Source organism: Carcharodon carcharias, chromosome 12, assembly GCF_017639515.1.
Source record: "Carcharodon carcharias isolate sCarCar2 chromosome 12, sCarCar2.pri, whole genome shotgun sequence".
In the NCBI taxonomy this organism is placed as follows: domain Eukaryota; kingdom Metazoa; phylum Chordata; class Chondrichthyes; order Lamniformes; family Lamnidae; genus Carcharodon; species Carcharodon carcharias.
Genome location: NC_054478.1, coordinates 86,292,020 through 86,318,641, shown reverse-complemented (window position 1 = coordinate 86,318,641; position 26,622 = coordinate 86,292,020). Strand labels below are relative to the sequence as shown.

The window sequence follows — 26,622 nt, the reverse complement described above, 5'->3', positions numbered from 1 at the left end:
TAAGGTCACTATTGAGCCACTTAAAGGCTATTATCTCTGAGTCCTCCGGGGTGTAGTGGTGGTTCAGGGATTCGACCGAACTTGTACAGGTCTTCTGTGCCTCCAGAAGGCCACCCAGAAAACCCCACTGGGTTTGCCAGCAGCCTCCCTGGAGGTGTTCATCTTTCAATGGCACAGTGTCTGATCAAAGAATCCGGCATTGGGATAAGGGATGCCTGCTAAAAGCCACTCCCGCCCTTGTATCCGACTGTCTCTCCAAACCCCCTTTTGCTGGTGACCCCACCCTCCCCACAACCCGTAAACTGCCCACACCTGTCTCTTGTGATCCAGCTCTAACGATTCACACTTGGTGAATGCCTCACTGAATTACGGCAACAGCCACTGCAGTTGGTCACACTGCCAGCAACAGAGAGCTGCTGGCCTCCAGTTGGCAGGCAGCTCACAGGTGTGGGATTTCTGCCCTAATGGTGGCTTAATTCTGTGGATGGCCGGTGCTGCCCACCTCAGTGCCTAATGACACTTAAATAGAGTTGGGCACCTCTTGAAGAGGTGACATGGGTTACCCAACAGTTCTACTACCAGTGAGCTGAACCTGCGTCATCTACACTAAATTCTGCCCATGGTTTCAGATTAGCATCCTACAGTGTAGACGTCTTTGCGAAAGTTGGTAGTCTATAGTTGGGTGATCACTGCCAACTGTGAAATAAACCCTAAGCTCTTTTATTTAACTGATGCAGAATTCTTGTATTCCAGTTCCAGGGATAAACTCCTTTTTGACAAGTAATCCTATCTTGCACGAGTTATTTTATCTTCGTCTGCTGACTTCCACTATGACGTTTCTAGTTGGTTCACTTGTTAATTGCCACAGGTTGTCCACAATAATAAGGAGACCTATGCCGATAGTCTTGGTCATTCATCACCTCTAAAATGAGAATATCTTGTGGGTCTTTTTTCACTAATTGCAGCAACATACTTATAGATCTCGGCTAAAAACAACATATGGCTTTATGCTTTTGTAGAATTACATTCCAGATGTCTTTAACCCTATTATTTTTTGCCATCTGGCAACTGTATCAACAAAACAGACAGAACAGATAGCCAGACATTTGTTTTGCCAGATGGTCTCATTTTCCTGGATGAACTCCCAGACTTGCTAATGAATTCAGCCCTGAAGGGAGTTGTTTACTCAGTTTGAAGGTGACTGCTAACTTTGTATGGCAATTTTATGACCTCATAATAAGTTGATCTTTCTTTGAAGTAGTTTTTCAATGCCTGTTTGTTTATTTGGACAAAGTTAGGAGATGGATTAAAGGTTTATTCAATGGGACTTTCATATTGAAAGGTTTTTTTTATTATTTCATGAGCATTTCAAAGATATGCCAGTGTGGTTATATGGCTCATTGGTTCTCTACCTAGTGGATACTGGAAAAGTGCTTCAAAGGCTCAGCAGATTCAGGGCATTAAAACAATGTGAAAATCAAACCACAGGGACCCCTGCATACATTAATATCTGATTTTCCATACTATAGAATTCAGAAGAGGACTTTATCCACTGGATAAAGTACTCCCACTCATCTTAACCCTTGCACAGTGCTGGTCAATTTAATTGCCCCTTATATTTTAAGGACACAGTACTATGATTAACCAGTGCTTTTAACACATATATAGCCTTTCAAACAGCATATAATTAAGAATTTGGCAAGAGCTTTTAAACTTACCTGTCAAAAGGTTTCAATTCTGCAGCAGGCTTCCCCCAAGGTTCACAAACTGACTTACCTGTCGTGGTTTCTGCAGCCTCTAGGAACCCACCCATCTCCATTTAGCAACCTAAATAGCAAACCCAATGTCACTTTAAATGCCTGTCGTGTCATGACCTGGCACATTTCCCAACAAGGGAAAATGACTCTGCATGCTTCCAGTTTAGTCATCCAGAGGTGGGTTTGCTCAGCTTTGGGAGGGAGAAATCCTGTCTAAATGTTAGATACTTAATACTTTGACTCAATAAACCTTCATGTGTTTGCAATTTGATACTTTAATGAATTATTAACCTTTTGAACAATAGGTCAACTGCTGATACTCATTGCAATTAATTATGTCAAAACAAAACAGGAAGATGAAACTGTTTACATTACACAGTGCCTACAGAGCTATATGATATTTGTAAACTAAGGAAAGTGGAACTTTCAATCATGATCCAAAAAAACTGAAAACAAAATAGAAAAACCTTTAAAAAAAGTACATTATGCAAAATCTGTTCTAAAACCTGTAATGTCATTAGTTAAATTGCTAAAGGTTCAAGTTAACACAGTGACAGTTTCACAGCAATGCTCTTTCACTGATAGATATTCCCAAGAATTAGTTCTTTACAACATTTCACTATTTATAATTTAAAAATTATAAATTTGCAATGGAAAGAGAATATTTTTACACAAACTCAAATCGACGTACTGCTAAAAAAGTACTACATTAGTATTTATGTAGTTTTTTTTTAATGTAGCCTTGCAGATGTGATATCACATCTAGAGCTCCAGTCCATACCAAAATGTACTTCATTTTGCCCTTTTGTGCCACAGATCAAAGCATGGCACCACATGCAGCCTCACATATTTCTGCCCATTGAATGAACACTCAAGGCACCCATATACTGTCTCCCTTCGGGAACTTCCCATACCACAAAGGGCACAGGGTCCTTTGGAGATATTATGGTTGAGAAGATTGACCCGTGTGTGTGCATTATCTCTGAGGTAGTTAGTGGAAGTATCAGTCATGCTGGTAGCCTTTTCATAATAGTCAGCAACCAAATCCTCCAAATATAGATCCGAGTTTCTGACATCGTCCAGTATCTTTACATCTGTTCAAACATAGAATAACACATAAAATTTACACTCACTGAAAAGATAAATTTATCACAAGAATCCTGTGGCTTTTACTTCTGGGAAAAGTATTGGGAAAAGCACCTGTTAACAGTAAAACAACACTGCAAATTGGTGTTCCATTTACCATATTTTCTAGTAAGGAACAAAATTAAGTAATTCATGTTGAACAGCACATTGAATACAAACAGCACACGGAGCAGAAATTCAGAGGGGAGATGAAGCAAACAACAGTTAGTCTCATCCCCATCACACAGCTGTTTCCTGCCACCAAGGCACCTCTCAATATCACTACAGCCATGTTGATGGCTATTGTTTTCATTATTGCAGAGACAGAAATGCACAATTTAAAACAATATGATCAAGGAAAATGGCTGTTAGGAAAGTAAATATACCTGGGAAGCACAGATATATATTAAAATGTGTGCTTCTAGTAGATGAAAATGTAATTGGTAGGTAACATCAGAATTCCTGTCAAAATAGCAAAAATGGAATCTGCTGCAGCTCACTTGTAAAATCACAAGCTTACATACGTTTAAAATAATTTAAAACATTAATTGTAAGTTAAAATAGCTAACGAGGTAAAATGGACTCCAAGAACATTTTAATAAGACCAACGAGCATAGGTACCTACTGCATGTCCCCAGGCAACTCGCCAACAAAGCGGGGACGAATATTGAGCTACTTCAAGCCTGGCAGTAGCCCTCTTGTGGGTCCTGGGGTTGGCAGAAGGGGATTGGGTTGGGGACCAAGCAGAGACCTGGAGCAACCCTGCTCTGTTGGCTCTGCGTTAAACCAAGTATATTTTTTTAAATTTACCTTTTTATTGAAGGTCGTCAAGGGTCCCTTTAAGGACCACTGTTTGGGCTGCATATAGACCAGGTTATCCTGAACGAAGCAACACATTGCCTGCCCCAGTTATGGCAAACAATTTTCCACACCTAGACCTATTACCAGCATTAGGTCCCTTATTAGCATGTTCCGGGGCCTGATGGCACATGCTGGGAATATTTCTACTGGGTCTGTACCAACATGATGTTAGATGTGTTTTTGACACTGGGCATGGGAGGTAATTTGGACCTCTATTGCTCCATATTCTGCCTGGAAAATGGGCAACACAAAGTCCTTCTCACTCCCAATATTTCTTAGAATAAGGTTAATGTTGGTAGTTGGATTATTTTATATGCAAAGGTCAAATATTTATGATAATGAATTTATGAAGAAAAAAAGTATTTGGCATCCTATCTGTAAATGGCAAATTCAGAAAGGATTTAAGCAAGGTCATAATTAGCCAAATAAAAACAAGGCACTGAGTTTTACATACATATGGTTGAATGTTCTCATCTGTTCCACCAGGGTAAGTCAACCACGTCATCACTCTCAGCACCCACTTCCAAACCCATCACCCCATTTCCTTTAGATATATAACAAATATTGCCAAAAGCAGTTATCAGCATTTACCAGTGGAACCTATTCTCCATGCTGTTGGTCAGACTGGAGGGGCCTGAGGCATAAGTGCCCAGATTGTTAAAGGTGCAACTGAAAGCGGTGAATTAATCCTTTTGGTAAATATGAACATCGCAAATGTACATTTACATCAACCCTGATTGAAATTGTACATTTTTATCAGCTGTGATATCATCTGCAGAATTTCATAGATAGGAACCATTCATCAGTTGGAAGCTAATAAAATAGAACTCTTTATTGTGAGAAAACCAAATTGACAGTTACTAACACCAACAGCTGCTGCTTTGTTTTTCATCACAGAGGAGTTGTAAGTGGAAGCAATATATAATATTAAAAGGGTGGAAAATTGTACAAAACCAGTATTCCAGCTATTTTAACGTTTTACAAACTGTAGTCATAATTACCAATAATTATGCAAAGTTATGGTGCCTGGGCAAATAACCAGACTCGTAAGGGCTGAATCGTCCCAGATTTGCACCAAGTGCGGTAGGGTGCAGGAAAAAGGAAGTTTTATCCGCTGGCTGCAATGGCAGCTTTTTGTGCCATATTGCCCCATTCCCGGCATGTCCTGCTTCATTAATAATGCATTCACAGGGAACACGCCGGCTTGCTGGCCGAAGGGCTTGGATTTGCCCACCATGCCATGACCTCAGAGATTCCTCGTTCTGGATGCCGTATTTAAAGCGGACCAGAGTGGAGCCTACTTCATGTCTACAGACCAGGACTGCTCCATGCGACAGATGGCCTTGAAAGCAAAGATAACAGCAGCCCTCAAATTTAGTGACGCCTCTCTGGGGCACCTGGATACCGTGGAAGGCCGCCGTGATGTCCTCTACCCCGCTCTGGCCACAGGAGATCCACTAGAGTCACCAATCCAGCCTAGGAAGTGGTGGCAGCAGCTGTCAGTGCCGGTGGAGCACAGAGGAAGTCAGCCATCCAGTGCAGGAAGAGGTTGAATGTTCTCATCTGTTCCACCAGGGTAAGTCAACCACGTCATCACTCTCAGCACCCACTTCCAAACCCATCACACATCCACAGGGACCTTAAGGGGCAACATCATTAACTCTCACACACACTTTCACATCTCCATCAGTCCCGTATCCTTTGCAGCTCACATCCTCACCTTGCCCACGGCTCCGCTCACCACACAAACATTCCACGCGGTGCCGTGCATCCTGCTAACACTCTCTCCATCTGTTTTCATGCAGGAGAAGCTTTCTAACAATAGCAGGGAGAGATCCCAGGCAGGGGGGTGGAGTGGCCCACATTAGGCCCCTCACTCACTTTGAGGAGCGGCCATCGCGCTGACTGGTGAGGATGTGGACCGTGCCTGCAGCGATGGTGAAGTTCGTGGCGAACGCCCTTGTGAGGATCCTGCACCACATCATCCCTCTCTCAACACAACTGTGAGTACTCTCTCCTGCTTTTGACTCAGCTGTCATGCACTAATCATCTCTACTTTGGTTCACTGGGAGCTCTGCCAATTACCCTCAACCAGCCAGTCCCTCAGCTCTATTCACACCCTCGCCTCCAGTGAAGAGGGCACCTCCTCCATTGGAGAGCTGTCAATAAGCAGCCTGGAAGACCCATCACAGTGCTTACCCACACCCTCCCCCAGCGCAGAGACACACACCTTGGTGGGACCTAGATCTAGAGCAGGCTTGGGTTCACAATCTGGTGGTCACCGCATGGGCACATGTCCACAGCAGGAGGAAGCAGATTCAACTGAGCTGCATGGCACTCGGAGGACTGCTGGGGAAGACACATCTGTGAGGTCCGAGTCGGATGACAAGCCTCTGGATCCTGCCTTCCAACTCATCCTGAAAAGTCAATAGAAACTGGGGGAGCATCAGGCAGAGTTGTTGGATACCCTCAACAGAGAGGCACCCACCTGTTCTCCGATGAAGTGGGGCCCACATGTGCGCACAGGTCTCCTTGGGGAGGATGGTGGACACAGTGGAGCACCTGGTCCTGCAGAACGTGGAGATGTGTGCAGACCTACCCTCCATCACAGTATCCCATGGGTGGGTTTCTGCAGTAGCAATGCGAGAGGGAAATGGGGCACCTCAACGTCCCTCCAGATGTTCCTTCCCCTCAAGGAGTCAGGCTGGGGCCCTCGGGCACTCGGATGGAGGAGGAGCGGCAGCTAGACACCCCTGGGTCACCCACTTTGGAATCTCAGAGGCTGCCCCCTCCCTCTGAGTCCCCTTTGCCTGTGACCCCCTCAACCTCATCCTCTGTCATTGCAGAGGGAGCAGCTGGCCCATAGGAGAACAGCCAAAGCAAGCCAGGCCCTCAAGGCTCAGTTCTCCAGCGGGCACATGCCGAAGTCATCAGAGGCAACAGGACCAACCATTGTACAAGCTGTCTCCACCCCTGCTGTGGGTGTCAGGGCAGCACCTAGAAAAGTTAAGAATTTCTGATCTCAAGTGCTTGCATGTCACTTTATAACGTGAAAATATATTCATTTTCACTGAATAATGTGTAATAGTATCTATCAGCTTCATTTCCAGGCTTCATGAGTCCTCCCCCCGTATCCTTCCCACCCCTCACCCAGCCCCTGCATCCACTAGCAGTTCAGCTGCATGCAGCTGGCCCATGAGTGACTCTGGAAGGAGAAATGTGTTTTTGTGACAGGGGCTTTCGGAGCCTTGTGCAACCGCTGTCCCAAGCACGTAGAGCCTTCATCCATGTCCTGAGCATTTTCAGTTGTCCATCTGAGCTGACCCGCATCTCCGTCCACCCACTGAGGATACTCCCATGCAGCACCTGTGTCCATCCAACACTAGGCTCTGCTCAGTTTCGTTTTCTTCAGCCATGGTGGTGGTTAAGCTTCTTCTCAGCTCCCCTGCCCTTTCCCCTCCCCCAGTCACCCATGTCCTTTCCCCCATCACTGTTGACCCCCCTGCATCACTATCCACCTCCCCACCATCACCTTCCAGCCAGAACCCTTTTCATTCCAAGGTATCCAGGTGAACATGCACATTCCCTGCCTTCCTGAGAATCCCACCTGCATCCACATTGACTTACCCAACCTCCTCCTTCCTACCCCCCAGGGTCTGTGTCTGCCTGGCTCTGTGCTCCTCCAGCACTGTGTTTAAATAAATAAATAAATAAATATAAAAAAGGTGTCCCCAGACCCTATCCAAAGGGGTACTTTACTTCTCCAAAGAGCTAAGCAAATGTGTCCACCAAGTTTAGACCCCCTCTTACCTGTTCTAATCTGCACACTCTAGATTTCACACTCCTGTTCTTTGAAAATCCCACTTCAGTGGAGGCAGATGGTGACTTAAATGTCCAGCTGCCTCCGTGAATTGCACATATGCGAACCGCGGCCTGACTCCGGTTCTGTCCACCCCCCCAACCCCACCATGAGGATGGGAAATGCTAAGTTCGGGAGTGGAATTTAGAAATTTTGATCATTTTCGGGATTTTCAGCACCATGGAGAGCCTCTCCATCATGGTGAAAATCCGAGCTATTGTGCACATTCTGCTTCAGTAGGCATGATATATATGGGACTTCTATGTGATCATTTGTCTTTTTTATTTTAAAATCTGAGTTGCACTTTAATTTTTTTGTCTGGTCTGTAGTATTTGAGGGAAGACTTACCTGATCTGAATGGACTGCCATAAAAGAAATCAGACAGACATCGCCGCAGTTTCCACACTGAGAATCGGTCCATTAAACCACCCAATTGTTCTGTTATTTGTTCTTTTTCGAACCCACCTTCTGATTCAGATGTTACACAGAGCTCTAGAAGTACACAAATGCAGATTTTTTTTTCGGTTACGCGTTCTTGCTTCATCCTGCCTAACTATAAATACTATTATCTTACTACTGATCAGCCTGCTTAGCCTCCAACTGGCAAAATTTTCATCCAACCATTGTGAATTTATGAATTCAAAATGACTCAACACATTTTGACCACGTTTTTTAAAGCTCTTAAAACAATGTTCTGGATTCACACCTTATCATACAAGTATCGGCAATTAGCCATTTCTAGATTTAAACTAAATAAACAGAAGCAACTAATTAGTGACCACAGAAATTATCTAAGAGTGCACTGAAGAATTATCCAGTATTGACTGAAGGTAGCCTGAAGGGAATATAGGCAATATGTTACTTACCAAAATGCCCATCCAAATGGATATAGAGTTCAAATACACTAAATGCAATTGTTGTATGAGCTGGGATAACAATGGCTTTGTCACATCCTTTATGATTTCGTCCATCATCAATCTGAAACTAAAATGGGTACCATAAACAAAACTAGCTTTCTACTTTTAAATACCAAAATTAAATAAGATCCAACATACATTTATACTGAAATATCTGAATTTAATTAATATCAAAAACATGAAAACCTTTTATTTACACTATTTTTCCTCACAATTCTGAGCAATAATACCTCATTACAAACAACATTTCTGAGTTATATACAAGCAAGGGTATATTCTTTTAGGATCAACAGTAAAGCTTGCAATTCACAGAGAATTTCAGCATTAAAGTCCACAGAAGATGGCACCCAACACCAAAATCAAAATTAAAGGAAAAATCTGAATGTTATTTATACTTGGAAGTTCAGGTAAATGTTAAAGCAGCACGAGCCAAATTGGAACAGACTTAGACCTGGAGATAAAAATCAGCCTCAATAAGTCTTAATACAAGCACAGAGCATTAAGTTGTAATCACAGTGCAATAAATTAAATATGAATTACAATTAAAAATCAGCAATTAAATAATTGTACAAATCTTAACTATACACAGTTTATTTCAAATTTCCAGCATCCGCAGTATTTTGCTTTTATGTTATCTAATCTACCTTTTTCAGATCCTCCCAATACCAGTGCCAGACATCTCACTTCCCTCTCCGAACAACTGGTCCTTTCCCAGCTAACAGGATCTTGAAGTTCATAGCCAAAGAGCTAAAACAAAGATCTCACTAATGATTCTGTACAAGGCATTTGTACAACCAGATCTAGAGCAGCAGTGTGTGCAATCCTTGTTACTGTACTTTGTAAAGGAGAAGAGAAAACTCAAGGGAGATGGTATTGAAGGATATAGAATTCTTAAAGAAATAGTAAAATTGAACCCTGATAAGTTCAAAGGTGCAACGATCTGTAGAACCAAGAGATACAGGCTCAAACTTAGCAAGAAGATGTGCAAATCGATTAGAATTAAGTAAACAGAGTGTTGAGCATGTGGCATTAACTGCACAGGGAGGCAGTGGAGGAAAACCGTGAAAAAATTAAGAAAGCATTGAATAGTAATTAGTAATTGTATTGGGCAATTGAGAGATATTAGTTTGTAAGACTGTAGAGATGGACTGCAGAGTCTCTTCCAGCCCTGTACTTTCCTACAGTTCTCCCAACATCAGTATCTGGTTTCCCATTCCCTGCCTCTCTCCCCCAGCCGCATCCCTTACCACACCAGCCTCAATCTACCACCACACCACTACCCGCCACCAGCACCCAGCACCCCCCTACCGCCCCACCCTCCCCACAACTTCCAGCTCCTTTCTCACCCACATGTTAGAGCTATTTTTGAATGCGTTGGGGGGAATTGAGAGAGATTTACATAAGAAAGTGCAAAGGAAAAAAATATTTTAGAAAGGAAGAGAAAGACAATCTGAGACAATTGGAGAGATACAGGAGGAACAAAGAAGAAATAGTGCATGAGATATACAAAGAAAGGAGATATGGTAAAGGAGAAACACAAAAGGAGAAAGGGAAAAATTAGAGTGCATGAGATCATGGGAAATGTCACAGTAGCTAAGCTAATTGTTACAAATATGAGGGTTATGAGGCTGTTATGTATTCTACAAAGTCCCAAGAATGTGTTGAGAATGTCAAGTGGTAAACAAAAATGCTTTAAACTGTCCATTTAGCTCTGAGATAAAAGAGAGTTGGGCTCTAAAGGATAGATAATCAGCTTTTCTACTTAGATACGAGGCCCATGTGATTATGTTGCCATGGAGATGTGTTTTGAAAGAGGAAGGTTTCTAAAGTATCCCTGAAACTCAGAGACATGGCTAATCTTCCAGAATCTGGGAGAGAGAGAACAGCTGGAGGCCAAAGTTCTCTAACATTCACTACGTAGGAATGCAGGTGGGAGCTCACACTCAGATTGAAAAGACAAAATTTATGAGGACTTACATGATTTTGGAAGATTCGCCTAGATATAAATACTGGGAGAAATCTCCAGTAAAACTCTCATTGTGAAAGACAACCACATCATTAACTATAATGGAATAAAAATACATGGAGCCTTACTCTCATTGTTTTTCCTCTCATGCCTGCATGCACAGTGAGTGAGCATTGCCGAGTTGTGCGGATGCTTTCCATGACAGCACATAATACTGCACGACGACTTGCTTTCATCTGGCGAACAAGACAATGTTCCATATCAATTTTTCTGAGGAGATATCAAAAGGTTAGGCTACTTACAAATGGAAGAAGAGCTAAGGATCCAAAATCATTGAAGTTTACAGTACAGGTGAAGCCATTCAGCCCATCATGCCTGTGCTGGTTCTGACTTAGTCCCATTCTTTCACCCTTTCCCCATACCATTGAATTTAAATAAGAAATACAATGTTTGATAATAAAAGATAAATGATATTCTGTAATTAATTTATAAATAAACCTCTGTAGTTTTCTCTCCAAATATGTATCTGCTTCCCTTTTGGAAATGAGCATGGATTTGTTTCACCCCTACTTCTGATTTGAACATTCCATGTATTAGCAACCCTCTGTAGTAAATATCTTCCTATCCATCACTTCATTCTTTAGGTGAGCTGATGCCCTCAAATTATTAATTCACTAAGAAGTAGGAATAATTTTCCCCTATTCATCTTCATCGTTTTGAATAGTTCTATCAGATTCCCTCTTAATCTTCTGTGTTCAGTTGAAAAGAATTTCAGTTCCTCTAGTCTCTCCTCATAACTGAAGACTCTCATTCTTGGTATCCCCTGGTAAATTTCCATGAATTGATAGTCTTCCTGAAATAGAACACAATACTATAAATAAGGCCTAACCAATGAATTGTACAGGTTTGGCATTAATTCCTTGCTTTGTACCCAATGCCCAATCGATATTATCAAGGGTCCTATATCTCATCTTTATCAGGCTTTTGATGAAGGATTTAAAAATCCTTCTGCTTTATTATCAGAATTCCTACATGTCACTGTTCCTCTGCTCATTTTAATGTTTTATCATTTAGTGTATATATTGTCTCCTTATTCTTCTATTCAGAATGTCTCACATCACATTTCTCTGCACGGACTTTGATCTGACATGTATTTGTCCGATAAGCTATCCTGTGGAAACCTGATAACACGTGGATATTAATTTGATGAATTTGAGGCCCCCTGGAATCCCCTAGAATTCAGAATTTAATACTAATTAAATTTTCATTGAAAATATTACATGCACTATTTAGTATTGATAAACATACTGGGCAAATTAGGCTCATTAATGCCTGTTTTTCAGCACCATGAGAGCCCTAGTGCTCCAAAATGGCAGCCCGTGGCAGACATGCACACTTTTGTGGCAAATTGTGCTGGAAACCATTTGATGAGGGTGATAGTACACACAGAATGAACAGCTGTTGGAGGTATGCAGAGCGGGCAGATCATGACATCAATCAGCAGTGTGTAATTCTGATTTGGCATCAGTGTTCCCATTTTGGAGTTGAACACACCAGCTAATGCCCTCTCTTAACCTTGCATAATTCAGCAGCTGGAAGGAACCCTGGCAGCCCATTCATCAACAACATACAGGTTAGCTACTGGTTGATTTCTTCTGGCTGCTGCTATGATTCTACAACTTTCTATAATTGATTTAAAGTTGCAAAAGTCTACGGCGGGGCAGGTGGGTGGCCGGTGTGGTAGGATGTTTTGCTGACTCCAAGGCTTCTGCACAAGTAGTTGCTCCAAGGGTGCACCAGTAGGAATAGAGCATGACTGGGAGAATTAGCAGGACAAGCTGCTGGAAGAGGGAGAAAAAGGAGAGACAGGCAGAAATTTAGCAGGAGGCTATGTATCCACCCAGGATGTTCATGGAATAATTTTCCTACTTAACTCTCAAGATATCTATGCTTCCATAAGGTGTCCTCAGTGAAATCAGCCACCTGCTGCAGCTACAACTGTAATCTCAGAGCAGGGCAAGGGCCGCATTGCCAGCTTCTGTAAAGATGACCATGGCGATGAACTTTTATGTCTGGTTCCTTCCAGGCTGATGCTATGGAAATTTGCAACATCTCATAGTTTGCCATCCACTGTTAGTTCAGGAAGGTCACTGATGCTCTCTATTCAATGACTTTTAGATATCCAATTCTCTCTGTTCAATGAGCACAAACTAAGTTTCATTCACTCTTGCCAGAAAAAAGCAGGCGGAGCGAGGACGTGGCTTTACTAGGAGTGCAGGCTTACTATGGTGCATGGTGCCATGGAATGCATGCACATTGCTTTGTTGGTGCCACATGTCAACTGTGTCCTTTCCCAGAAGCAAAAGGGATTCCGCTCCCTCATGTTCAGCTTATGTGCTCCTAATTGTCAGCAAATCATGCAGGTCAACGCCCGATATCCTGGCAACCAACATGATACCTTCATTCGGGAGCTGTCCACTGTGCAATCTGCATTTGAGCCACCACAACAAACCAAAAGGTGGTTATTGGTTGATGTCATGGACAGGATTTGTGTGTTTTCTTACTGTCCATGATTAGTGTGATTTGATAAGGGGTGTATTTTATTACCATCAGAGTGGTTGTCCCAATTTAAATAATCCCAGCAGCAAGTCTTTTTCTGAGTTTTAAAATAAAGGTTATTGATTATCCCACATTTGCCACAGAGGTTTAAAAAATGTGGCGTCACGCTTACTCGGCTCACACACACTATCACTCACACAAAGGCTAGTTACAGATTAAGAAAAAAAGCCCTTACAATGCATAATTTTCACCATCTCTCTTGTGAGAGGCTTGTAGTTTCTTAGATGAGTTGATGCTTTTAGTTGAAGTGAAGGTCTTGTAAGCGAGGTTTCTTGGTGAGCTGTGGGGCTTCTTGTAGGTGAATTCAAGAAGGTTGGTTCCCAGGTGAACTTGAAGTGTTTACAGGTTGGCATGAGTCTCTCCCCCACTTCCAAGATATTGCTGTTTAATACCTTGGCTGCTTAGTTGACTGCAGCTGGTTCAAGGGCTTTCTGATGGTCACTCTGTCTCTGTAGAGTCGATTCTTGCTGTTTTAAAAGCAGGCAGCAAACATGGCTATCTCACCCATGTGATATGTTATAAGTCCAAAGTCTTTTTCCAAATAAAGGAGGTGGTCAGGTTGATAAACATCCTGTGCTGTCATTTGACACTTTTGAAATTTACACATTCTGGGTTCAGATAAAGGATCATCATAGTTACAATGGGAGGTCGGTGGGGACCCATTCACGTTTGTCTAACACACATTGTGTTTTGATGTGTCTTTTGTCAATGGTGAACCAGAAAGGTGAGTTAGCTGGAACATTATGGTCCTTTTGTTGACTTTCCATCCTTAAGCAAAAGGATGTGTGAATTTCATGGATGGTTGTGAATGTCCTTATATAATTAGGTATTTGCTTGAGTCTCAGGACTGTCTGGAGCTGATACTGCCAAAAGATATATGGTTTTCAGCGGCCATTTCAACAGACTGCTTTTATTCAAAGTTTTGACATATTGTCTGAAAATTCATAATATGCTGGAACATGATACTGATAAGGGCTATTCAGTGAAAACATGGCTTGTGACCCCAGCGTGCAAGCTGTACAGATACACAACGTGCATACAAACGAAAGCCAAGCTGTCACACAAAATTTGATACAGAAGGCCATTGGCATATTGAAACAATCTTCTGTTGTCTGAGCAACTCCAAAGGAGTCCTGCAGTGTACAGCAGATGAGGTATTAAAATTTGTGGTGATCTGCTGCATGGTGCACAAGCTTGCCATCATAAGGGGACAGGCCTTGCCATGAGCAGTTGAGGAGCATCAGCATGAGGAGGAGGAAGTGGAAGAAGAGGCAACCTAGGCGGCCCCTTTCTGCTGGGGCTGCCCGTGTAGAACTCATCTGAGTGCGATAGCAGTGAATGCAACCCAATTCTCCATTCAGCAACAGCTGCACACCTTACTTTTTTTTTGTCACTGACCATCACAGCTTCCACCAGCCCACAATGCAAAAATAAAAGCTAACAGAAAATAAACATTCAAAACCCCAAATGTATGATTCAAACCATGAGATATTGCACACAAAATTCAACTAATCACCCTTGTGTACTCCTTTAGTGCCTTTCTTCTGCATACCTTGGCCTATCCCAGTGCTCCTAAACAGTCCAACCCTACCGGCTGCAGAATGCTGCTGACTTTCAGTGGAGGAGACTATAGGTGACCATGCAGGATGACCTCGAGCAGTTTGGGGCCGAGAAGGCCCAGCTATGGACTATATAGACTTGGCCTGGCTGAATGACAGGCAACAGCAAAAGCACTGACAGAGCGGCAGGAGTGGGAGGACAATACTGTCTTTCTGAGACAGGACAGCAAGTTCATGCTCCATAGAACCACTAGCACTGCTCTCATGTAGTGCCTCAGCTATCCTAGTAATCTGTTGGAGGACAGATTGCTAGACTGAAGTGACACCCTGGAAGCCTATTTAAACACTGCAACCTGCTTGCTGCAGATGCATCTGTCCATGACAATATTGGTAGGAGTGACCACTGCACAGTCCTCATGGAGCCAAAGTCCCGTATTCACATTGAGGATACCCCACATCGTGTTGGGTGGCACTACCACCATGCTAAATGGAATAGATTTTGAACAGATCTAACAACTCAAGACTGGGAAACCATGAGGCGTTGTGGGCCACCAGCAGCAGCAGAATTGTACTCAACCACAATCTATAACCTCATGACCCAGCAAATTCCCCGACTCTACCATTACCACCAAGCCAGGGGATCAACCCTGGTTCAATGAAAAGTGCAGGAGGGCATGGCAGGAGCAGTACCAGGAATACCTAAAAATGAGGTGTCAACCTGGGGGAGCTATAACACAAGACTTCTTGCATGCCAAACAGCATAAACACATGATAGAGCTAAGTGATTCCACAACCGACAGATCAGATCTAAGCTCTGCAGCCCTGCACATCCAGTCGTAAATGGTGGTGAACAATTAAGCAACTCACTGGAGGAGGGGGCTCCACAAATATCCACAAACTCAATGATGGGGGAGCCCAGCACATCAATGCAAAGGATAAGGCTGAAGCATTTGCAACAATATTCAGCCGGAAGTGCCGAGTGGATGATCCATCTCGGATTCCTCCTGAGGTCCCCAGCATCACAGATGCCAGTCTTCAGCCAATTCGATTCACTCCACATGATATCAAGAAATGGCTAAAGGCACTGAATACTGCAAAAGCTATGGGGACCCTGACAATATTCCGGCAATAGTACTGAAGACTTGTGCTCAGGAACTTGCTGCCCCCCTAGCCAAGCTGTTCCAGTACACCTACAAAACTGGCATTTGAAACAGCAATGTGAAAAATTGCCCCAAAATGCCCTGTACACAAAAAACAGGACAAATCCAACCTGGCCATTTACCGCCCCATCAGTCCACTCTCGAGCATCAGTAAATTAATGGAAGGGGTCATCAACAGTGCTATCAAGCGGCACTTGCTTAACAATAACTTGCTCACTTACGCTCAGTTTGAGTTCTGTCAGGGCCACTCAGCCCCTGACCTCATTACAGCCTTGGTTCAAACATGGACAAGAGCTGAACTCCAGAGGTAAGGTGAGAGTGACTGCCCTTGACATCAAGGCAGCATTTGACCATGTATGGCATCAAGGGGCCCAAGCAAAACTGGAGTCAATGGGAATCAGGGAGAAAACTCTCCATTGGTTGGAATCAGACCTAACACAAAGGAATGTGGTTGTGGTTGTGGAACCTCAGTTCCAGGACACCACTGCAGGAGTTCCTCAGGGTAGTGTCCTAGGGTCAATTATCTTCTGCTGCTTCATCAATGACTTTCCTTCCATCATAAGGTCAGAAGTGGAGATGGCACTGATAATTACACAATGTTCAGCATCATTCGCGATTCCTCAGATACTAAAGCAGTCCATATCCAAATGCAGCAAGACCTGGACACTATCCAGGCTTGGGTTGATAAGTGGCAGGTAACTTGCACAAGTGCCAGGCAATTACCATCTCCAACAAGAGAGAACCTAACCATCACCCCATGACATTCAATGGCATTACCATCACTGAACCTCCCACTATCAACATCCTGGGATTTACCATTGACCAGAAACTGAACTGAACGAGCCATATAAATACTGTGGCTACAAGAGCAGGCCAGAGACTAGGAATCCTGTGGCAAGTAACTCACCTCCTGACTCCCCAAAGCCTGTCCACCATCTACAAGGCACAAGGAGTCTGGTGGAATACTCCCCACCTTCTCAAGGACAATTAGGGATGGGCAGTAAATGCTGGCCTAGCAAGCGATGTCCACATCCAGTTGAGACACTAAGTGACTGCTGCCACATTGGCCATCACATATTACATCATTGTTGAGACTACAATTATCTGAACAGAGTTGGCTCCCAATTCCATGCTGGAAAGGATTGATTCCAAGTTCTGCACAAAGCCTTGTGCCAATTGGTGCCAGAATCCTCCCTGCCTCTTAACATTAACCAGATACTTTATGGCAGGCTTCCCAAGTATTTTGTTGAGGATTGCCAAATGCATTCTCTGTAGGTTGCCCCAAAGTCCTCATATGGCTCCTCTGCAGCAGAATGTGTCTTCACTCTCCAGCAAGCTGGCATCTATGCTATCCTTGCTCCATGCCCTGTCTGCAGCCCACCCATGCCCAGTGTCTCACCACATGCTGATCCAGCCTAATTTATCCTCAGCCACCAGCATCAGAATCTGGGCTGGTGGCTGCAAGTGTGAAATCCAGTGACAGTACCAGTTCTTTGTCATCATTTACTTCTTAGTGTTCCTCCACTGCCTGGCCAGTCTGCAGTTCTTCGGCATATGAAAGGATACAGGCAAAAGGGTAAGGTTGTGGTGTGGGGAGGTTATGGGATAGAAGAAAGAGGTATATCACTACAATATCTGTAGCCTATTTAATCAGAAGATATTGTGTGATGATGGGAAAGTGAGAGGGAGGATTAGATATGAGAATAGCATCATCTTTAAGCTCTGCCACTTGGCCCATGGCCTCAGCACTGGGTTTCCAATAATGGTCAGCATTGTCTTTTCTATGGGGGCTAGGACATGCAGATGCACCCGTATCCATCCAATTACCTCTTGGTGTCTCGGGTTGTGTGCCACTTTGTTCTGTAAGAGAGAGAAAGAAGTGTGTCAGTGAGTGTCATGTAATCTATTTGGCTGATGCAACTGTCATGATTGAATAGCTGGAAGTGTGTGCCAGCTGTGAGAAATGGGTGTGAGGCTTGCAGTAGTCCTAAACTTGTGAGAAGTGAGGTGAAGAATATAAATGTTAAGTATGAGTGATTATTTATGGAGATTGTTGGTAGGTGGCTGATGAGCATATCTGAGGCTAGTAGTGTAGTTGGCAGGATATGGCATTTAAAGATTCATTTACTGATCTTGACCACTTGTGTGAGTTAATTGAACTTCTTCTGACACTGCAGCCAGGTCCTCTGGACTTCATTTTTGGCATTGACCTCCAAGGTTATCTGCTCCCATTACTTTTTGAGTGCATGTCAGGAGGACCTCCCAGCCCCATGTGGATAGAGGAAATCTCAGACACTTTCCACTACCTCCACCAAGGCCTCTTGTGCAGAGTCCAAAAGCCTTTGAGCCTGTCCTCTAATGTTGTGCCATTCTACACTGTTCCCATATCATATTCATTTCCTGTATGACTGCCAGCCACAATGCATCACCACTTTAGCAGTGCAGACTAGTGTTAAGCGGTGCTAGGAAGTTATGATTTAGGACCCCATGCTGATGAATGCAGCTAATTTACAGCACAGTTAGCACTGGCTGCATGCAGCAATCATTAAAATGAGCATGCAGCACAAAGTTAGCATGCTGTCTGTATTATATTGAACAGGCATTGGTTAATTGTGCATCACAATTCCCATCCCCATTTTCAGGAGCTTTAAGTCCCTAAGTGTTTATGAAGCCCCAATGATAAGTATTAATTTAAACATTCTTCATGTTTTGATAACTAGCTAACTTTAATATGGTATCACTAAAGAATCATGGAAAATGGCAGAATTACCTGTTAATGATCTCCCTGAGAAGTATTGGAACCTCTACCTCATGTTTTGTTACTATTCCAAATGAAGCTTTCACTGCCACAGAGTCTGATCCATCAATATTAAATCCAACATCATGAATAATATGATTTCCAAGTTTCCCATTTAGGGAAACATCTGACTTATCTTCATAATTAAGCAGCTGATATGAAGAGACGCCTATTAAATAGGAAACAAATGCCTGATTATTTTTGTTATCTTTACCAGTCATATTTTCAACATAAATTCACATTTATTTTAGCACATAAATGTTGTAATTTACTGATGTAAATCAATATATGAAACTCAGAACTAGATTATTGATTACTCCTGTTAAATTAACAATCCCTAATTGTGATAACTCACTTTATAGCAATCCATTTGATTAAGAGGAAGAAGGCAATGAATTTGAAGAAGCAAGATTTCCGTAATAAAAGAGACAGGCATAGCTGGGGCCCATGTGGGTATCCATAGCCACACCTTTTATTTGGAGGAAGTGAGAGGAGTTTAAGGATAAATTGTTCAGTGTGAGAACAAGTTCAGCCAGACGGAGGAGAGTAGTGGTGGATGGGGATTGTTCGGGCCTCTGTTCAAGGAAGAAGCGGAGAGCTATCAGACCATCCCGGTGGGGGATGGAGGTGTAGAGGGATTGGACGTCCATGGTGAAGAGGAGGCGGTTGGGGCCAGAGAACTGGAAATTATTGATATGATGTAGGGTGTCAGAGGAATGTACGTGGGAAGGGACTGGACAAGGGGAGAGAAAATGGAGTCAAGATAGCCAGAAATGAGTTCCGTGGGGCAGGAACAGGCTGACATGATCGGTCTGCCGGGACAGTCCTGTTTGTGGATTTTGGGTAGGAGGTAGAAGCGGGCCATCCGAGGTTGGGAGACTATCAGGTTGGAAACTGTGGAAGGAAGGTTTCTAGAAGAGATTAGGTCAGTAACAGTCCTGGAAACAATGGCTTGATATTCGGTGGTGGGGTCATGGTCCCCAGGGGGAGGTAGGAGGAAGTGTCTGCGAGTTGACACTCAGCCTCTGCGAGGTGGAGGTCAGTGTGCCATACAACAACAGAACCACCCTTGTCAGCAGGTTTGATAACAATGTTGGACCTGAGAGAATGGAGTGCAGTAAGTTCAGAGAGAGACAGGTTAAAGTGGGTGAGAGGAGCAGAGAAATTGAGACAACTAGTATCACGCCGACAGTTCTCAATGAAAAGGTCAAGAGAATGTAAGAATCCAGAAGGAGGGGTCCAGGTGGAGGGAGAATATTGGTGGTGGGTAAAAGGATCCGTTGAACGGGGAGAGGACTCCTGCCCAAAGAAGCGGAAGCGAGAACGGAGTCGAAGGTGGTGGCAGAAGAGTTCAGCATCGTGCTGAGCCCGAAACTAAGCCCCACCCCCTTTCCAATCCCCCCCTCTTTTTTTCCAATAATTTATATAGATTTTTCTTTTCCCACCTATTTCCATTATTTTTAAATGTATTTCCATCCATTGTTTTATCTCTACCTTTTGGCCTATTTCGATCCCTTCCCTTCACCCCACCCCTCCTCCACCAGGGCTATCTGTACCTTGCTTGTCCTGCTTTCTACCCTTAATTAGCACATTCCTTAGATAATATCACCACCTTCAACACCTCTTTGTCCTTTTGTCTCTATGACATCTTTTGGCTATCTCCACCTATCACTGGCCCTCTATCCAGCTCTAACCCCCGCCTTAAACCAGCTTATATTTCACCTCTTTTCTATTTTTACTTAGTTCTGTTGAATAGTCATACAGACTCAAAACGTTAACTGTGCTCCTCTCCACAGATGCTGCCAGACCTGCTGAGTTTTTCCAGGTATTTTTAATTTTGTTTTAGATTTCCAGCATCTGCAGTTTTTTGCTTTTATCTTAGTGTTTAATTGACTGCCACTTCTTTTCAAGGAATGCCTACCTTGAAGAAGTATTGCTCTTCTCTCCAACAGGATTTCCGTATATCTCTTTTGCCTTGTTCACCTTCATTGCTTTCCATTTCTCTCCTGGTGTTTGACAAGGTGTTTACTAAAACCCGCTTTCACAGCCATAGTTCCTTCCTCAGTGACTGTCTCCGTCTCCAACTTACCCCACATGGATTTCAACTGAAGTTCCATCCCTCATGTTTCGAACCCACCCAGGAATACAGGTATCTCCGGGACATACAACGCTCTTTGGACTGCTGTTCTCGTCACATTCTGAGATACACACGCAGTGTCATGCACCGCCATATGAACACACTCGACCTCTCCCTCCAGTAGCACTGCCGCACCCTATTTCTAAGCTGCACGTGCCCCCAGTTTCATTTTATTCTTTGTCTCATCTGACGCCTCAACAAGAAACTTTGTCTCTTTCTTTCAGGTGCAAAGGAATGCAAACTCCAACAACTCATCGACACCAGCACCCATCCAGGACCCTCCACCCCTGCCTGTCCCTCTGTCCCCACCCCGTCTTCCAATCCCAGCCCCGGCCAGGTATTCACCATACCCCCTGACCTTCCCCTCTCTGATGCTGAACGTTCAGTGCCCAGTTAAGGACTTAGTTTCATACCCTTACACCCTCATTTCAATGAATTTCGGGCTCGGCACGATGATGAACTCTTCTGCCGCTGCCTTCGTCTCCATCCTCACATCTTTGGGCAGGAGTCCTCTCCCCGTTCAATGGATCCTTTTACCTGCCTCCAATATTCTCCCTCCACCCGGACCCCTCCCTCTGGATTCTTACATTCTCTTGATCTTTTCATTGAGAACTGTCGGTGTGACATTAGTCGTCTCAATTTCTCTGCTCCTCTCACCCACTCTAACCTGTCTCTCTCTGAACTTACTGCACTCTGTTCTCTCAAGTCCAACGCTGACATTGTCATCAAACCTGCTGACACGGGTGGTGTTGTTGTCTGGCGCACTGATCTCTACCTCGCAGAGGCTGAGCGTCAACTTGCAAACACTTCCTCCTACCTCCCTCTGGACCATGACCCCACCACTGAACATCAAACCATTGTTTCCAGGACTGTTACTGGTCTCATCTCCTCTGGAGATCTTCCTTCCACAGATTCCAGCCTGATAGTCTCCCAACCTTGGACGTCCCGCGTCTACCTCCTACCCTAAATCCACAAACAGGACTGTCCGGGCAGACCGATCATGTCAGCCTGTTCCTGCCCCACGGAACACATTTCTTGGTATCTTGACTCCATTCTCTCCCCCTTTGTCCAGTCCCTTCCCACCTACATCCATGATTCCTTTGACACCCTACATCATATCAACATTTTCCAGTTCCCTGGCCCCAACCGCCTCCTCTTCACCATGGATGTCCAATCCCACTACACCTCCATCCCCCACCGGGATGATCTGATGGCTCTCCGCTTCTTCCTTGAACAGAGGCCTGAACAATCCCCATCCACCACTACTCTCCTCCATCTGGCTGAACTTGTTCTCACACTGAACAATTTCTCCTTAAACTCCTCTCACTTCCTCCAAATAAAACGTGTGGCAATGGGTACCTGCATGGGCCCCAGTTATGCCTATCTCTTTATGGGGTATGTGGAACATTCCTTGTTCCAGTCCAACTCTGGCCCCCTCCCACAACTCTTTCTCTGGTACATCGATGATTGCTTCAGTGCTGCTTCATGCTCTCGTCTGGACCTGGAAAAATTTATTAATTTTGCTTCCAATTTCCACCCCTCCATCATTTTCACATGGTCCATCTCTGACACTTCCCTTCCCTTCCTTGACCTGTCTGTGTCCTTTCTGGTGGTAGACTGTCCACCAATATTCATTACAAGCCTACCGACTCCCACAGCTACCTCGACTACAGCTCCTCACACCCCGCTTCCTGTAAGGATTCCATGCCATTCTCTCAGTTCCTTCATCTCCTTCACATCTGTTCTGATGATGCCACTTTCAAAAACAGTTCCTCTGACATGTCCTCCTTCTTCCTTTACTGAGGTTTTCCATCCACGGTGGTTGACAGGGCCCTCAACCGTGTCCGGCCCATCTCCCGCGCATCCGACCTCACACCTTCCTCTCCCTCCGAGAACCATGATAGGGACCCCTTGTCCTCACTTATCACTCCACCAGCCTCCGCATTCAAAGGATCATCCTCCGCCATTTCCGCCAACTCCAGCATGATGCCACCACCAAACACATCTTCCCTTCATCCCCCCCGGCAGCATTCCGCAGGGATCATTCCCTCCGGGACCCCCTGATCCACTCCTCCATCACCCCCTACACCTCAACCCCCCCCCACGGCAACTTCCCATGCAACCGCAGAAGGTGCAACACCTGCTCCTTTACTTCCTCTCTCCTCACTGTCCAAGGGCTCAAACACTCCTTTCAAGTGAAGCAGCATTTCGCTTGCACTTCCCTCAATTTAGTCTACTGCATTCGTTGCTCCCAATGCGGTTTCCTCTACATTGGAGAGACCAAACGCATACTGGGTGACCACTTTGCAGAACACTTCAGTCTGTCCACAAGCATGACCCAGATCTCCCTGTCGCTTGCCATTTCAACACCCCACCCTGCTCTCATGCCCACATGTCTGTCCTTGGCCTGCTGCATTGTTCCAGTGAAGCTCAATCCAAACTGGAGGAACAACACCTCATCTTCCGACTAGGCACTTTACAGCCTTCTGGACTGAATATTGATCTCAACAATTTTATATCATGAACTCTCTCCTCCATCCCCACCCCCTTTCTGACCACCCCCCTTTTTTCCAATAATTTATATAGATTTTTCTTTTCCCACCTATTTCCATTATTTTTAAATGTATTTCCATCCATTGTTATATCTCTACCTTTTAGCCTATTTCGATCCCTTCCCTTCACCCCACCCCACCCCCACTAGGGCTATCTATACCTTGCTTGTCCTGCTTTCTACCCTTAGTTAGCACATTCCTTAGATAATATCACCACCTTCAACACCTCTTTGTCTTTTTGTCTATGACATCTTTTGGCTATCTCCACCTATCACTGGCCCTCTATCCAGCTCTAACTCCTGCCTTAAACCAGCTTATATTTCACCTCTTTTCTATTTTTACTTAGTTCTGTTGAAGAGTCATACGGACTCAAAATATTAACTGTGTTCCTCTCCGCAGATGCTGCCAGACCTGCTGAGTTTTTCAAGGTATTTTTATTTTTGTTTTGGATTTCCAGCATCCGCAGTTGTTTGCTTTTATCTCAGTAAAAAGCCTTCACTGTAATGTTGATACAATGAAACATAAAGCCTGGGATATAAAAGAAATCATGAGCCAACAAATTATTCACAAAATGGTACCCAAATAAAAAACTTTTAACAGAGAATTTTGCATAGGTTTCCATCATATAACGTAACATATTGTACAGGGGTAGAGACATAGGCTGGAATCTTGCACCCTCCCCCATGGAGACTATGGTTGGGAAGTGCCATTTAATCAGGAAGATAGGAAGGTGTCGAGGCTGGTGATGGTATGTGGGGGTGAGGGTGAGTAGGAATCCTGAGCCTGCAAGTAAGACAAACACACACCCACTTACCCATCCCTGCCGCACTCGCCCCTTCCGCTTTTGCCCCTCTCCTCCCTCCCTCCCCCTCCCGCCCTCACCCCCCCACCAATGCCGCTCCCTCCCTCCCTCTCTCCAACACTCCCTCCCTCTCCGTCCCCCATCCTTCCTGCACTTGACACTCCTTCTCACACTTACCCCTCCCTCCCGCACTCGCTCCGCGCTACCCGCACTCGATCCTCGCCCCTCCCTCCTGCACTCAACCCATGCCCCTCCCTCCCGCCTTCAACCCTTGCTGCTCCCCCTCACACATCCCCACACCCCTCCCTCCTGCACACGCCCCTTCCTTCTGCACACACCCCTTACCCTTCCCTCCCGCACTTGCCCCTTGACCTTCCCTCCCACGCTCAACCCTCCCTCCCGCACTCGCCCCTCCCTTCAAATGGTGATCACGTAACCACTGTTGATAGTCCTAAAGCACCATCTGGTACACTAATGTCTCTCAGGGAATGTAATCTGCTGTCGTTACCTGATCTGGCCTATATTTAACTCCAGACCCATCACAATGTGATTGACTCTTAAATTCCCTCTCAAATGGCCTAGCAAGCCACTCAGTTGAATCAATCTTACAGAAAAGTCGATAAGGGATGAAACAGGATGAACTACCTGGCATCGACCTAGGCACCAGAAACGACAATGGCTTACTGTTATGGCACAGTGGATGGTAAATGCTTAGTTGCTCAAATCCAAGAGGGAAACTTGAAACAATTGCCACAACTGTTTTGCAATTTGCATTTTATTTTGAGATGCGTGCCTTGAATTCAGTTGTAACAAGTCCATCAAGACTTAGAGGATTTTTACAAAACTAAATTAAATATTTATTAATAGAAGAAAAGATTTTAAGCACATACATTGGTCTACAAATTACTACTATAACAACTCCTAAATTCCCTAATTATTCTGGCTCCCAGTTACACTTCCATTAATGCAACAGTAAAACCAAATAGATTTAAATAGACCCAGGCAAAGCACACAATACCCTGGACAGTGATACTTCAAGTGAGCTTTCTTAGTTTCAGTTCCTAAGACAGCAACTTGATGCACAGAGGCTGGAGGCTTTTCACACTAATGTTAGATCTTAGAATGTTTTCTCCATTACACACAACCTCATCTCCTTTATACATGTTTCTCCCTTTTAATGCAAATTCCACTATTCTCATATTTTGCAACTTTACTTTTCTCATAAAATTAGTATGATGAAAGGATTTATATTATCAGCAACCTTCGGGAAAAATAAATACATTGTTTGGCTTAGTTTCTTATGGCTAGGTGTAACATCTTACCATCTCTTTGAAATTCAAACTAATCTAATTTATCTAAAAATACAAATGTTCCCCACACCTCACATTCTAAAACTTCAGCCATATTTAGCATTTCAAACCTAGCTTCTCTTTTGATAACTCAAAGCCTCCAGACTAGCTGTCTCCAATTCAGTTAGATCCCCCCCCCACACACATACACAGAGAGAAACTAATCCAAACCCCACTATTAACCCACTTTTACAATAAAGCACAATAATATTATGAGAATTATTATATTTTAATGACAATCACCCAAACCTGTCAATCCTGCAAGGTCTTCTTTACTAATACCTGATGTTTGTGCCAAAATTGTGACTAGTCAAGCAACAGCCTGATTATACTCATGGAATCATACCTTACAGCCAACGTCCCAGACGCGACATGGCCAGGGATGGTGATGGTGGTGTCCCAGTGGTCTGCGGCAGGTTGTGAGATGACCAACAAGAGGGAAAATGCTACTTGACCTTGTCTTCACCAACCTACCTCGCAGATGCACCTGTCCATGATAGTACCAGTAGGAGTGACCACCACACAGTTCTTGTGAAGGTGAAGTCCCATGTTCACTTGAGGATACTGGCACTACCACATTACTAAATGGGATAGATTTCGAACAGATCTCGCTGATCAAAACTGGGCATTCATGAGGTGCTTGGTCCACCAGCAGCAGAATTGTATTCAACTACAATCTGTACCCTTATTGCCCAGCATATCCCCCACTCTGTCATTACCATCAAGCCAGGGGATCGACCCTGGTTCAAGAAAAGTGCAGGAGAGCATGCCTGGAATAGCACCAGCTCTACCTAAAAATGAGGTGTTAACCTGGTGAAGCTATAACTTGGGCCACTTGCGTGCCAAAGAGTATAAGCAGCAAGCAATAGACAGAGCTAAGTGATCCCATAACCAACAGATCGGATCTAAGCTGTGCAGTCCTGCCACATCCAGTCATGCATGGTGATGGTGGACAATTAAACAACACACTGGAGAAGGCTGCACAAATATCTCCATCCTCAATGATGGAGGAACCCAGCACAAGACAAGGCTGAAGCATTCGTAACCATCTTCAGCCAGAAGTGCCGTGTTGATGATCTGTCTTGGCCTCCTCCTGCTGTCCCCAACATCACAGATGCCAGTCTTCAGCCAATTTGATTCACTCCACTTGATATCAAGAAAT

The 26,622-nt window shown here is 44.2% G+C and overlaps 1 protein-coding gene across 2 annotated transcripts in view; it reads right to left on the bottom strand.

Annotated features, from left to right (window-relative positions):
- Window positions 1-2,549: 2,549 nt before the first annotated feature.
- The window catches only part of pjvk (pejvakin), a 29,387-nt gene continuing 5,314 nt past the window's right edge, over window positions 2,550-26,622 (bottom strand). Inside the window, exons 2-7 of one of the 2 annotated variants that reach the window (XM_041201667.1) lie at window positions 18,594-18,789; window positions 10,614-10,755; window positions 8,469-8,586; window positions 7,990-8,094; window positions 7,584-7,606; window positions 2,550-2,843 (exon numbers count right to left, since the gene is read on the bottom strand). In XM_041201667.1, the coding sequence (XP_041057601.1) occupies window positions 2,550-2,843; window positions 7,584-7,606; window positions 7,990-8,094; window positions 8,469-8,586; window positions 10,614-10,755; window positions 18,594-18,789 (878 nt within the window). Of the gene's footprint in view, window positions 2,852-7,583; window positions 7,607-7,989; window positions 8,095-8,468; window positions 8,587-10,613; window positions 10,756-18,593; window positions 18,790-26,622 lie in introns of both variants that reach the window. The other variant, XM_041201668.1, reaches the window with a different exon arrangement.